The sequence below is a fragment of the Camelina sativa genome, chromosome 7 (assembly GCF_030686135.1).
Source record: "Camelina sativa cultivar CO46 ecotype springtype chromosome 7, ASM3068613v1".
Taxonomy (NCBI): Eukaryota; Viridiplantae; Streptophyta; class Magnoliopsida; order Brassicales; family Brassicaceae; genus Camelina; species Camelina sativa.
This window is the reverse complement of record NC_141886.1, coordinates 26749512-26763463: the sequence shown is the minus strand read 5'-3', so window position 1 is coordinate 26763463 and position 13952 is coordinate 26749512. Positions and strand designations below refer to the sequence as shown.

The 13952-nt window shown below is 32.4% G+C and overlaps 2 protein-coding genes across 2 annotated transcripts; one reads left to right on the top strand and one right to left on the bottom strand.

The window, feature by feature from the left end:
• Positions 1-2136: 2136 nt before the first annotated feature.
• LOC104702453 (trihelix transcription factor DF1) lies at positions 2137-5412 on the bottom strand. Its single transcript, XM_087459341.1, has 3 exons — positions 5027-5412; positions 4537-4924; positions 2137-4075 (listed from the first exon to the last, which is right to left on the bottom strand). The coding sequence occupies exons 2-3, from the start codon at positions 4848-4850 to the stop codon at positions 2539-2541; spliced, it is 1851 nt and encodes a 616-aa protein (XP_087315467.1). The 5' UTR covers positions 4851-4924; positions 5027-5412; the 3' UTR covers positions 2137-2538.
• A 7185-nt stretch (positions 5413-12597) lies between these two features.
• LOC104702452 (sm-like protein LSM3B) lies at positions 12598-13942 on the top strand. The gene is made up of 3 exons (XM_010418308.3): positions 12598-13012; positions 13330-13425; positions 13717-13942. Exons 1-3 carry the CDS (start codon positions 12896-12898, stop codon positions 13801-13803), a joined length of 300 nt encoding a protein of 99 aa, XP_010416610.1. The 5' UTR covers positions 12598-12895; the 3' UTR covers positions 13804-13942.
• Positions 13943-13952: the final 10 nt, after the last annotated feature.

Sequence of the window (13952 nt, the reverse complement as noted above, 5' to 3'; positions counted from 1 at the left end):
AACACATCGAAAATTTTATGGACGTACAAATAAATTCGTATATCAACTGCTGCTCTACATCCGTGGATCGGACGGTGGACCAGCAAGTTCAATTTTCAAAACTAACAATAATAAATAAGGATATATATTTTCTACAAGTCCTTTTCGTTTACTTTTAAAGTCTACTTATTTGCCTTGTTTAATCATTTAAAAACTCGCACTTTGAAATTAGTTTAACGATATATTGTGATATTCTGCAATTCAACGGTACAAACTAAGATTTGCTTATGCTAAGAAAAAAAAAATATATAAAACGTAAACAGAATATTAAGTGATCGTTATCTGATCCAAATGAACGATAAGATACACCAAACAAACTAAAGTGGGCTCACATGAGTCACATATTATAGGGAAGAAAGAAAATAAATAATTACAATAAAATGGTAGGAGTAGTTCCTTTCTTCCAAGGTTGGGTAAGATATAGTAGATTCGTGTCTAGGTTTTAAGGATTCATAGACAACTAATAAGAAATAATTATATATATACTTAAATCTTTTTTTGATATATATATATATATACATGGAGTGGAAATTGAAAGTGAAAATTGTAAAATCTAAGAGCATAAGCGTTTTTCAAACGAGAATTGTTTCTTACTAGCTCTCTCGTTTGATTTTTTTTTTTCATTGATTTTAATGGTGAGAAACGATACTAAATATATTATGGATGCTGATGCTCTAACAAAGAAGCTAATTTCGTTGCTCAAAACGTTACGAATGAATACAAGATGCAATTTTAATATATGTTTCAAATTAAACGTCGGTCATCTTTTGTGGCTTAATAGAAGTTTTTGTCTGTGAGAGAGTTAAGTCCTCGATTTAAAGATGTATGTCTTCCTTGTTTAGTTCCGGATCACATGAACTCATTCTTTTGTATATTCCCCTTAATTCTATTGAGGTGGTTTAGTTTAGGCAATTTGATTTCGGAGTATTTCTCCATCAGGTTGGTTTCTTGTTTTTATAAAACATGTGTTTGCGTTTTGCCTATAATATAAAATCAGATTTACAAGGGAAAAAAACAAAAAAAGAGAAGAAAATCAGGTCTAATTAACCAATCGGACAAAAAACGAACGCAACATGTAAATGTTAAATGTCGATTAGGCAAAAAATCGTAAATGTATTTAATTTGGTGAAGTATATAGTTTGCAAAACATATAGAATAAATTGTGCATGTATTTTACAGCTAGATATCATACAGTATATATGATGATCAGAACTGGACGACGTAGTACGTACACATCATGATTAACCGCATCTAAATTTTATAGGGTACAAATAAATAAACAAAATATTACTCAACGTACAACCCAAACTTGGATATACATATATGATCATGCTCTTCTTCGTAACATGTGCAATATATATATATATACTCTAAATATTAATGTACAAACCAAACCACATATAATTATGATTTGAGTATGATATGAATAATAATCTTTAAAACATCAAAATGTAAATCACAAAAATTCGTATATGATGCATGTGTTAATCCTCGAGGATTCCACGAGAGCAATAATAAACAAAAGTAAAAGCGTAAAAGAGGAGGAGTCACGATCATCGGTAGATTAGATATACATCAATTTTTTTTGTTCGGTAAAAAAACAGATCTGGAAACGCGACCAAACATGTGTCTGATAGTACTTATGAATTTAATTGTGACACAGCGAATCATCATCATCGTCGTCTCAAATAAGAGTTGTTTTTCATGTATGGTTGGATCTGTCACGTGCGTTCGACAACTTGATATTACGGAACCACCCTTCTAGTAGTAAAAAAAGAAGAAGAAGAGAGTCTTGCGTTTTAGGGCAACGAAGAAGACACAGAGATGAAAAGAAAAGAGTTAAGATTCCTTTTAGCCACGTGGACCCCCAAACCCCACGCGCTCTCTCTCTCTCTCTCATTGTGTGCATGTGAACTTGGCATCTTCTCTTTTTTTTTTTGGTTTTTCCATTTATCTTAAAAAAAAATTAACATAAAGTTTTTATCTTACCAAGGAACTGTATACCGAAAAGGATAAGTAACTCTCGTCTCCCAGTCCCACCTCGTAAATTAGACAAAAACAATAGCAATAATATGTAAAAATACAAAAATAACACAATCGTCACCAAACAACAAGAACCATTCAATTTTCTTTTATACTACATATTACAAAAAAAAAACATTATTACAAGTTACAGTTTTTATTATTCACTTATCATATAAACCCCACATTGTCCCCTCTCTTAATTAACAATTTTTATATTTATAAATCCCCCCTGGCAAAAATTAATTAAATCACATTTATTTTATTTTTTGTTTTTAACATATTAAATCTCTCTTCGGTATAACTTAATAAAAATCAAAGATGAAAAAAGAAAAAAAAACAAACCCCCCCCCCCCCCCCCCCCTCCAATATTTAAACTCTCATCTTCTCTGTATCAAAACTTAATAAAAAGAAAAAAAGATTACTAATCTTTCACCACCATCACTCGGAATCGAACTCGCATCATCATCATCGCCATTAAAGATCATTCGTCGTCTTGTTGTTATTGCTAGGCACCAGCTCAAACTCACCTCCTTCCTCTTCTTCTTCATTCTCCTCGTCCTCCTCATCCTCCTCATCGTCGTATTCTTCATCTGTACCTTCTTCATCGTCATAATTCTGATCCGACGGCTGAGGATGCTGCTGCTGAACCACAGCCACTGCCGTAGTAGTTGCGGTCGTCGTTACAGGCGCAGGAGGCCATTGCTGCTCCGGTTGGACCATCAAAGGAACAGAGTTATCCGGTTTAACAAGACCGGAAGCTGAAGAAGAAGATGCGATGCTGTTGTTATGGAACTTGTTACGTTCTCTGTATAAAGCATCGAGCTGGTGGAAGTAAGGACAAGTCTTGGAATCTTCGGGACGTTTCTTGTTGCTCTCTTTGACTTTCTTGAAGTATTTGTTTATGTTTTCCCACTTCTCTTTGCATCTCTTTGAGTTCCTGTTGAATCCTAACCTTCTCATCCCCGCTGATATCTCTTCCCACAGTGGTCCTTTTGGCCCGTTCTCTTGATACTTCGAATCAAGATTCGTCCTCAGCTTTATCAATGCTTCTATCTCCACCTTCGGCCACCTCGATGAGCTCGCTGACCCTGACCCTGACGCTGACGCCGACGCCGAAGCCGGAGTCATCATACTCTGGTCTCCATTGTCTGTTTTCCTAGTCTCTGATGAAGACGGTAAAACAGCTTGAATTGGCTGCAGAAGCGGAGGAGGAGCAGGTGGAGACGGTTGAGGCGTTTGCTGCTGATTGTTATTGTTATTAAGCAGCTGCATTTGTGGTCGAACTTGTTGTGGCTGTACCGTAGTAGGAGGCTGGTTGGGTTGCTTCTCTGATAGTTTTTGAAGAAAGGCCATAACAGCAGCGTCTTTAGCAGCGGACATGGAGCGTTCTTGAGCTAAGATCTCTTGGTCACGGTTGATTCTAGCAATCTCTTGAACCCTCCAAGATTCTTCTCTGACCAACCTCTCGTGCTCTCGCTTCTCAACAGCTTCCAAGAACTTGCGTTGAAGCTCCTCTTGTTTATCAACAACTTGTTTCATCAACCTCTCGAAAAACTCCTTCCATTTCCTTTTCCTCTTCTTCCTATTCGTCGTCGTGCCACCACCTCCGCTACCGCCGCCGATGTCCATATCAGAAGAAGTCGAATAGGAAGACGAAGAAGAAGATGTCGAATTGTCAGAGAGGAAGTCGGTTGGAAACGAAGAAGGTACATTCAATTGCTGAGTATACGGAGGAAACGAGGAAGATGGTACGGAAGGTGGCATAACTGTGGTTATAGGAGGAGGAGTTGAAAATATGGAGTTGTTGTTTTGGTGGTGGTGTGGTCGTAGAGGCTGATGTTGATGATGATCATGAGTCTCGAGAGCTTCCAATTGATCAAAGAAGCGATAAGTCTTGCCATCGGATTTACCGGTACGGCCTTCTTTGGTTCGTTTGTGGTATTTGTAAACGTTTTCGAACTTCTCTTTGCATTTCTTTGCGTTTCTTATGTAACCAAGCTCCCCCATTTTCCTGACCAATACACAAATTCCTCAGTAAAAAAGATAAAAATCAAAACTTTTTATTGTGAAAAAAAACGGATTTTGATTTAGGTAAAATCAGAATGACTCATGAATAAAACATGACTCAACTTATTTTATCTAAATTAACTGTTTAATTATATTATTAAAGACAACTTTTTAATCAAACCCACTTCAAGAACTGTCTGAATCTGAATCTCAATGACCAGAAAGAAAAGAAAAAAAGACATTTTTTTGATAAATTCGGCGAAATTCAAGCAACCCAAATACGAAAAATCTAATCTTTAAACACATCCAGATCTTTAAAACACACTCACTGGTCAATTAGAAAAAGAAAAAAAAAAAAGACAAAGCTTTCATAATCATATCCAATTAGATTAAATCTTGCAGTGGTAAGAAGAAAGAGTTGTGAATTAACCAAAAAAAAAAAAGGGGTAAGAGGAAAACGCGAACCTAGAAACCTCTTCCCATAAGGGACCTTTAACGCTAGCGTCTCGAAACGCTATTCCCATATCAGATCGTAATTTCAGCAACGCTAGCGTTTCCTGCCGCGGCCAACGATTTCCTCCGAATCCTCTGTCGTTCATCTCTTCCGATACCTCAAACGCACCAACCGCTGCTGCCGCAGCTGCTTCTGTAGCGGCTGAATCGTTCGATTGTGGCTGTGGCTGTGGCTGTGGCGGCGGTGGTGGTGGAGTAGCGGTTGAAGCGGCTGCTGCTGTAGTAGTGGTCGTCGTCGACGGAGTACCACCACCCAGTTGCATCATCGTTTTTTTTTATAAAAAGTTTTGATTTTTAATCTCTGCTATTGTGTTTTTCCCCCCTTTCTCCCTCTCTCTGTCTTTGACGGAGAAGAAAGTTACAGAAATGAAAAATTAAAAAAAACAAATTGGGAAAAGGAAAAAAAAAATGGGAGAGATAAAGAAAGAGAGAGAGAGTTTACATGAGAGAGGAAGAAGAGTGAAATCTGCAGGCGCAGGGTTTTATGGTGTAAGAGAGTTTTTGTAAATATATATATACCTAAGTTAAAATCTTTTTATTTCTTCATATATACTTTTTTTTTTAATTTTTTTCAATTATTATAATTTTCTGGTGATGAGATCTGCTTGTCAATCTCAAGGAGCCATTCTTATTGTATATATATTTGATGTATTTCTTTTTTTTTTTCTTTTTCTTACCTATTTTAATTTTAATTTATCACCTTTATTGATACTTTTTCCTTTGTTTGAGCCAAAATGGAATCTTCACCATTTCTCTCTCTTCGGTATTCTGAGTTTTGGGTAAATTATTTTTTAACACTTTTAATGGGGGACTTAGATTTATAGAATCAAAATGACCCTATTAGTTTCAAAGTGAATATAAATAACACATATTATTAAGTTTATAAATTAAAGTAATTTTGACTACACATTAAAGTTAAATTTTTAATCTTATACTATACATACATACATATTGAACTAATGTAAGGGACAAATAACGACATAATATAAATATTTAATAATTATATTAATAAATTTTGGTGGATTTTTAAAATTTGATATCGATGTACACATATCGAGCATGAGTGTCTAGTTTTAATTGCTGTTACATTGGACTGCGTAGAAAATGTGAGATTTTAGTTGTAAATGTTTATAATAGTTATGTTTGTTTAAAAATAAATATTTGTCTCAAAGTAAAAGAAAAAACAAATATCATTAAGTTGATAAATTAAGATGTTTTGATACTTTGGATTCAAAGTTAAAAATTTAATAATATATAAATTAGACCAACGTAATGGAAAAAAATAATAATTAAACATAGATATTTAGTAATTTTTGGTTGATTTCTAAAAAGTTTTATCGATGACACGTATCGAACATGAATGTCTAGTTTTGATTGTTACTGTGGATTGTTGTGAAAAAAGTTTTATTGATGACACATATCGAACATTAGCGCCTAGTTTTGATTGTTACCGTGGATTGTTGTGAAAAAAGTAACAATCAAAACTAGGCGCTCATGTTCTATACGTGTCATCAATAAAACTTTAAACTATGAGCGTTATATTACGTGAAACACATATTATTTATTTAAGTTTTAGACAATTTAAGACATTTTATGAAAGTGAGGGTGTAATTTTTTGGTTTCATAAGTTCTAAATACTTGTAATACACTTTTAGTGTTTCCACATATCTTATAAAATCATTTGACCAATTAACCTTCCCAATTTTTTGGTATATGTTTTTAACACTTTTTAAACATTTTATAAAATATTATAAAATAACCAATATCTTTATTATATATTGTATACTCAAATGTTTTATTTTAAGTTATTATGTTATATTTATTGGATATCAATTTGGAACTGTTACACTTAGATATAAAATAACACGACCAAATTTAGAAAATAGTGATTTGTACAAGTGTTATTGTATCATAATAGAAATTTAAAACCAGTAGTATAGATTTGTGTGTGAGTTATATATGTATATACTATACTTTTTGTATGTACCACTCTTTGCAAAGCATAGGAAACTAATCACTGCTTAATTTTTAGTTCATAATGAACGATCATCATAGTTGAAATTGTTTTTATAATAAGAGAAAAGCAAAGAGAGAGTAAAATGGTGTGATGTTGCTAAAACAAGAGTTTTGTCATCATGGGTTGTATGTGAAATGATGAAAAAAAAGTGGGCACAATAAGATATATATGACGGAAACTGAAGGATTCAATTTCTAACCAATAGTTATTTACTATTTTGTTACTACAACAAAATAAATTATTGCAGAGAGAGTTATCGACAGCTGCGCATAAAGACGGTGGTGATTACTACTAGTCTATTAGTTTGGTTTCTGTCCGTCCAGCTAAATTGTCTTAAAATGCCGGCTTTTAATCTCAAAGTAATTTTGCTTACTTACGAGTTTTATAATCATATTATCACCATTTACGTGCTAATCATAGTGAAACTTAAGATTAAATTACAAAACTGTAAAAGATTAGTAGAGCAATATAAGGGTAAAACGTACGTAAAAAGAAGTAGGTGGCAGGCGGGAGACTTACGTATTATTCAAAAATTACTATTTTGACCCTAACGTGGATCCCATTGACCTTTAATCATTGAGTGTTTTTTCGTTTAAGCTATTAATCTAGTACTATAATTTTCTTAGCTTAACATTTTATAAAATTTGTCATTATATCCTTTAAATACCACTAAAAAAGTTTTTTTTCCAAAAATACCATATTTTAGTTTTTTTTTTCCAAAAATATCACAAATTTTTTTTTTCCAAAATTACCACAAACACAAAAAATTGTTTTTTAAAAATCTAATTTTTTTTTTTAGGTTTAGATTGACACATTTAGTTTTAGGGTATAGTTTTTAGGGGTAGGATTTAGTATTTAGAATTTAGGAATTAGTTTTTATTATTAAAACTTTAGTTCAATTATGTGGTATTTTTGGGAAAAAATATATTTTAGTGGTATTTTTGGGAAAAAACTAAATTGTAGTATTTTTGGAACAAAAACCTATTTTTGTGGTATTTATGACAATTGCCCTTAATATAATGAACTAAACCATCCTGATCATTGATCTGGTTTGTCTCCCCCATCTTCCCATCGAATTCACAGAAATGCAAATTTATTTTAGTTTTCACAGTACCACTGATCATCTACCACACTCTATCTCTATAATAAACTACACGGGATTGATGATTTCATATCAATAAAGAGATCATTTTGATATTTTTTTTTTTAGTGAATTATTTTTGTATTACCTGAAAAATAATAAATATAAAAGGATGAAGGTGTGTTGGAAGGGACGTGGTTAGATGCAAGTCACTTTCGGGATTGAAGTAAATGGTGACTCTTTCCCGTTGAGGCCATACATATACATTATATAGCATCCGTTAATTTTTATTTTGTTATTGACTTTTATTTTTTTATTTTTTTCCTTTGCAACATCTCAAACCCAATTTGACGGCCGTTATTTAACTAAATTAATCAATTATTTAAACACTTGAAAACGATGACAACCTAAACAATCAATGTCAATGGTTAAGAATGTTAATTTCTCCAACGTCCCGTTTTAACCTACAAAATTCTTACATGCATAAAGTTATGAATAATATTTTGTTCTTGATTTCTGTTTATACTAGTATTAGTTAGGGATAGTTTTACCTTTACCTCTACGTACTAGTATTTAGTTTGGTGGTTAATTTGTTGTTACCCTCCAAAGAGGGATGTGACACCGTGCCATTCTCTATTCTTAGCTATAAAACAAAAAATATTTTGGGTCAACCGCGCGTTATATGAATTTGAAAACCCAAAATACTAGGGTTAATATAGATTGCACAGAAAAACACAAATTGCAAAAATAGATTTGAAAAGAATCGGAATTTAACAAATCATTTTTGGTAGATATAAGGGGTAGATACAAATTATTATTTAACGAGACATATGAGATCTAAAAAAATCAATAAAACGGGACATACGAGCATAATTATGATAGTAGCTAGTGATCGATCATGACTAAGTTTTTCACGGCCTTCATAGCTTGCAGATTTTGCAGTTACCATAATCACATTATCTCGATCTTTGTTTTTTTGGGGTGGAATCTCGATCTTTGTTTGATGCAACGATAAGTTAATAATAAGTACTATCTTTGTTTTTTTTTTTTTTTTGTGTGTAAATTTTTCAAACGAGCTACATAATTTCTCTCAAACCACTTGAAACTTGTTTTACGTTTTTTAGGATGTATGAATTTACTAACACGATAATACTTTGAAGTTTGGGTTTGTAATACTGCAGTAATAATATGTAAATTGTCAAACGCAGCAAATTTGTAAATTGTCAACCTACTCAGGTATATAGCGTTCGGGTAAACGATTCGAATGTTCATCGAAATTCACGGCATGATTAGGCAGTAAATGTTATATTTTTAAAAAATATTAGATTAAGTTACTCAATGAAATACACGAAAATGTATTGAAAGGTGATATCAGGGACCATCCTTTTGGTAGCTCCTAAAAGCATTGATTATGATTTTTTTTCTACGAAATTATATAATAGCCACTCGATTTTCGCATGGCTCGACCCTTAACGTTACAATTTGTTATCTTATTACATTATTATACTAATAAAGTATATTTTATCTGTCGTGGGTCTTTTTCGTAGGTGCACTTCGGAGTTGAAAACGACCATTATAATAACGGGTCTCAAAAAATTGTATTGCGTACTCATTATAATCATATGCATCTTTTACTTAAATATGTGTTCTACTCTATGTTTTTGTGAAAGATATTCTTCAAAGGAAAGTAGTGTCTTTTGTTTTCTTTAGATAAAGTAAAAATGTCATAAAATCCAAGCAACATGTAATAACATACCAATACACAACGTGAAGGTGCTTGGATTAAGTATTAACACTACCTCTAGATTTATGTATTAATACACATCGTTCATTCACATAAAGCCTAAAAATATTGATTTATTATGATTACTATGTTTACTATTTTACAACCCTGCTAGGAAATTAACAAATTCCAGTTTATGAATTAGGTAGAAAACACAATTAGAAAAAGGAACAGAGACATTATTAGTGTACAATAAAAATTTAAGTAATTCAATTATTGATGGGCCAGTGTAATTTTAAGGTGGAAAAAAAATGCAAGTGGTTTGAGGGAGGCAACGAAGAGCGATGGACCCATCTCAAAAGATGAAATGACTGCACTAATTTTTACTCCAACAAAACACAAATAGAGGTAAAAAATTTGTTTGTAGTTTGATCCCTGTTTGTAATTCTATTCTTCTACTTGGATAATTTTTAACTTTTTACTCCCTAAGACTATTGAGAAAAATAAAACTAGTAGTAGTAGTACTCTCAACTACTATTGTTTTTTTTATAACTTAGCAGACAATTCTAAGATCAGCTTTAGTTACCATCATTCATTACTCGCACGACTGCTTCTGCACGGAAAATCATACACATAGACACACACACACACACAAATAGTATGTGTGTGCACGGAAAATCACATATATATAATATATATATATATATATATGTGTGTGTGTGTCAGTGTGACTGTGAAAGGACTGTCTAGGACTGTAATTGCTGTGCTCCGAACTAATTACTAATCCCTTTTTTAAAGGTGCTTCCATCAATTATAATTATGATTATGAATGATGTACGGTTTAAGGAGGTGCGGTTCTTTTCGATTTATACAACCGACAAAATTACAAAGTTGAAACAGAACCGACATTTATGTGGTTTAACTTGCTTAATAATAAATAATTGCCACTAAAAAACTTTAGACACAATGTGAAAGTGAAGGGATTGTTTGAAAACTGATGAGGATCATTAACATGTCTACATCAGTATAGATATAAAAATATTATATATGATCTACCTAAATATCATGGAGCAAAACATATAAAATAATAATATGTACATAACACAGACTGAAGTAAATTTTAAAATGGAAGGCATTAGTACTTGTCTACTTGACGATTCACAAATCACCCGGAGAATAAAAATATATATGTATAATTTAAAGGAATAAAATAAACAAACAGATGATTCTGCTGCCACAAGATTAAAATTATACGAGTAAAAAAAACTACTTATAGGGTTTGCCTAATTATTAAAACAATCAAATGATGATACAAGTGGGTCCATATATAGGATTAATTAAGAACTTGAATAGGTTATTTATTTTTTTTTATTTTTTAAAGTTGGTAGATCCATAAATAAACAATGTTACAAATTTCAACCATTCGTTTAATACAAGGACGGACGAAATTAAGCAAAGGTCAAATTCACGATGAATGTTGTGAATATTATCGAGAGTTTGGGTTAAATCACACAACACAACATAATGTGATTTGGTAAATAGAAAAGATTTGGGTGTAAAAAAAAAGAAGTGGGGTGAGAATTGGAAAGAAGAAGAAAGTAAGGGGTAGAAAAAGGAAATAGAAAAATTCACATGGGAAGGGGGAGAGAGAGATTGGGGGCATGTGGGGGATTATGAGTTATCTACGCCACTTTCATCTTTCCCATGTGGTTTTACCTCTCAGTGTTCATATCTGTCTCCAGCTCACCCTCTTCTCTTATCTCCCACTCTTCTCTTATCTCCCACTCTTAACTAATTTTACAAATTTTTATTTTGAGTAAAATTTAAATATTGAGATACCAAAAAAAAAAAAAATTGAAATCCTAAGCTTATTATTATTATAAAAGATTTTTAATCAGGTGATGTGTAACAACATGTAATTTTTGTTGTAAGGGGTTAGCGTCAAGTAAAAGCTTGTTTGTTTTTAAATGTACAAGTTAAGCAAACTGACACTGTTAAAAATGAGTCAGATTTTAGTATGAAATGACATTGTTATTGCGTGTTTTTAACATTAAGAAGACTTTTTTTTTCTTTGTGTGTGTGATGATAATATGGGAAAAAAAGAAGAAAAGCCAAAAAAAAAAAAAAAAAAAATTGAAGGATAAAAAAAGAGAGTCTCTTGTGAACAAGGAAAGGGCAAAAAGAGGTGAAATATGGAAAAACAAAGCCAATTTCACATTCTTCTTTTGCTTTTCTTTTTAATTCCCCCCCCCCCCCCCCCCCCCCCCCCCCGAAATTTCGATCACGCACTTCATACATTATTTCACTTTTCTTTTCTTCCCGATGTTGTACAAACAATAGCAATACGAAAAAGCTTGATAAATTAAAAAACAAAAAAAGTCACGAAACTTCCTTTAATTTTATTGTTATGTTTGGGTATAACAATGTCATGGCCTAATTGTTTTCTTACTACTCCAAACAATATCTTTGGCCCAACCTTGTATTTTAAACTTTTTCCATTATCTATTTGTAGAGTTTAAATATAGTGTTGAAAATTTTTACATTCGCCATTTTTGTTTTTTTTTTTTTTAAATAAAGGCACATTCAAAAGATTCTTCAGTTTTTGCACCTAAAAGCTAATGGAAGAGAGCGAAATGAGAGGTTGGAGTTTTGAATAGTTACACTATATGTTGTTGTCATTGTCATTGATACTTAAATGACATAATCAAACATAGAGAAGAGAACCGCTTTATATAATCAAGAATATTACATTTGAAAATATTACTCGTATCGTATCTCTGTAGATTTTATCGTAAACCTTTAGATTATAATAATGTTGTCCAGAGAATTTTAAGTATTAATTATCTCACTTTTGCTTTTTTTAACCTTTTTACTAAATCATTAATACAACATTGCATAATTTTGCAATTAAAAGAAAGCCCTTTTTCAAAATCTATTATATGTTCTTACACGTGTTGTGACCATTACAAAATTATTAAAATGAAGAGTTACGAGGTATTGATAAGTAAAAAAAACTAAAATTTGTTGTCGTAGTTGAAAAGTAAAATTTTCATGTTATTTGTTAAAAAAAAAATCTCTATACATACAAGTATAGAACTTATACAATACAAGAACCTTCAACCATAATTATCTTTTTTTTTTTTTTTTTATGGGCATAAATGTATTTTATTATTATTATTTTTTGTTTCGCATCATCATCATCATTCATATCACTATTCACTTAGCTAAAACAAAAATCTGAAGCACTACTAATCTATAATTCTATATAAATATAAAGTCGCCTGGTTAGTATATGGGCCTAATTTTTCTACTGGTTGGGGCCGTTACCCATATAGGATATGTAAAGTAAAATCTTATTCGAAGAACGAAATATATTTGTCAAAAAAGTTCGTGTCCGCGAGAGGTCAGAGTTTGTGTCCGGTAATCCGATTCGTCGGCACCAAAACCCTTCGAGAAGAGTTTCTAGTGGGAAGGTATCTCTGTCTACGCAATGTCCGGCGAGGAAGATGCCACCGTGAGGGAGCCACTAGATCTGATTCGGTTGAGTCTTGACGAGAGAATCTATGTCAAGCTCCGGTCAGACCGCGAACTTCGCGGCAAGCTCCACGTACGTCTTCTTCCTCTGTGGGTCTCTAGTCATTACTTTGAGTTTCTAACTAGTTAGAACTCGCTCCGCTTATAATTTATTTGAATTTAGTGTTTGCTGATTTCTCTGTTTCGTATCAAATTTGGTCTTGTTTTTTAGGGGAAAGTCTAGGGTTTTGCTTTTAAAGTTTCAATGTTGGAAAAATTGGGAATTTATGGGTTGGTGTTGATTCAAATTTTGACGAAGTTAGTATATAATTAGAAGACTTCTACATTCTTTTAAGTTGAAAAGTTTTGCTTTTTTTTTTTTTTTTTTTTTTGTTTTTGTTCTCGAAGCAGGCGTTTGATCAGCATTTGAATATGATTCTGGGTGATGTTGAAGAAACTATCACAACAGTTGAAATCGATGACGAAACATACGAAGAGATTGTCCGGGTACGTCCTTTTTTTTTCCTTCTGACTCTCTGATAAGGATTTATGGACAATTGAGGGATCTTCATGGCCTAGACACAGCTCGATGACTCTGTTTTGTACCTGTGTAATTCATTTACATAGTTGCCAAAATTGAAACGTGTAACAAAAATGACATCTGATTATAACCTACAAGAATCTTAGTACTCTGAAATCTGAATGTTAAGCTATTAGTACAACATTAGTTAATGGCACTCCTCTAGTTGTGAGCTAGATTCTGATCCAATTTGGATCTATTATTGTATGTGATTGCAGACAACAAAGCGGACGATTGATTATCTGTTTGTGAGAGGAGATGGAGTAATATTGGTGGCTCCACCACTGAGGACAGCCTTAGGTTAAGAAAAAAAAAACATATCTTTTTGTGCCTTCTTCTCTATGGAGGTCCTTTGTGACTATTGGTGTGTTTGGTCACTTCTTGTCTTAAAACTCAAAAAGCTTGAAGAAGCTAAGTTGCTTAATTTTCATTGCTATTCGGTTATGTCTCTTCA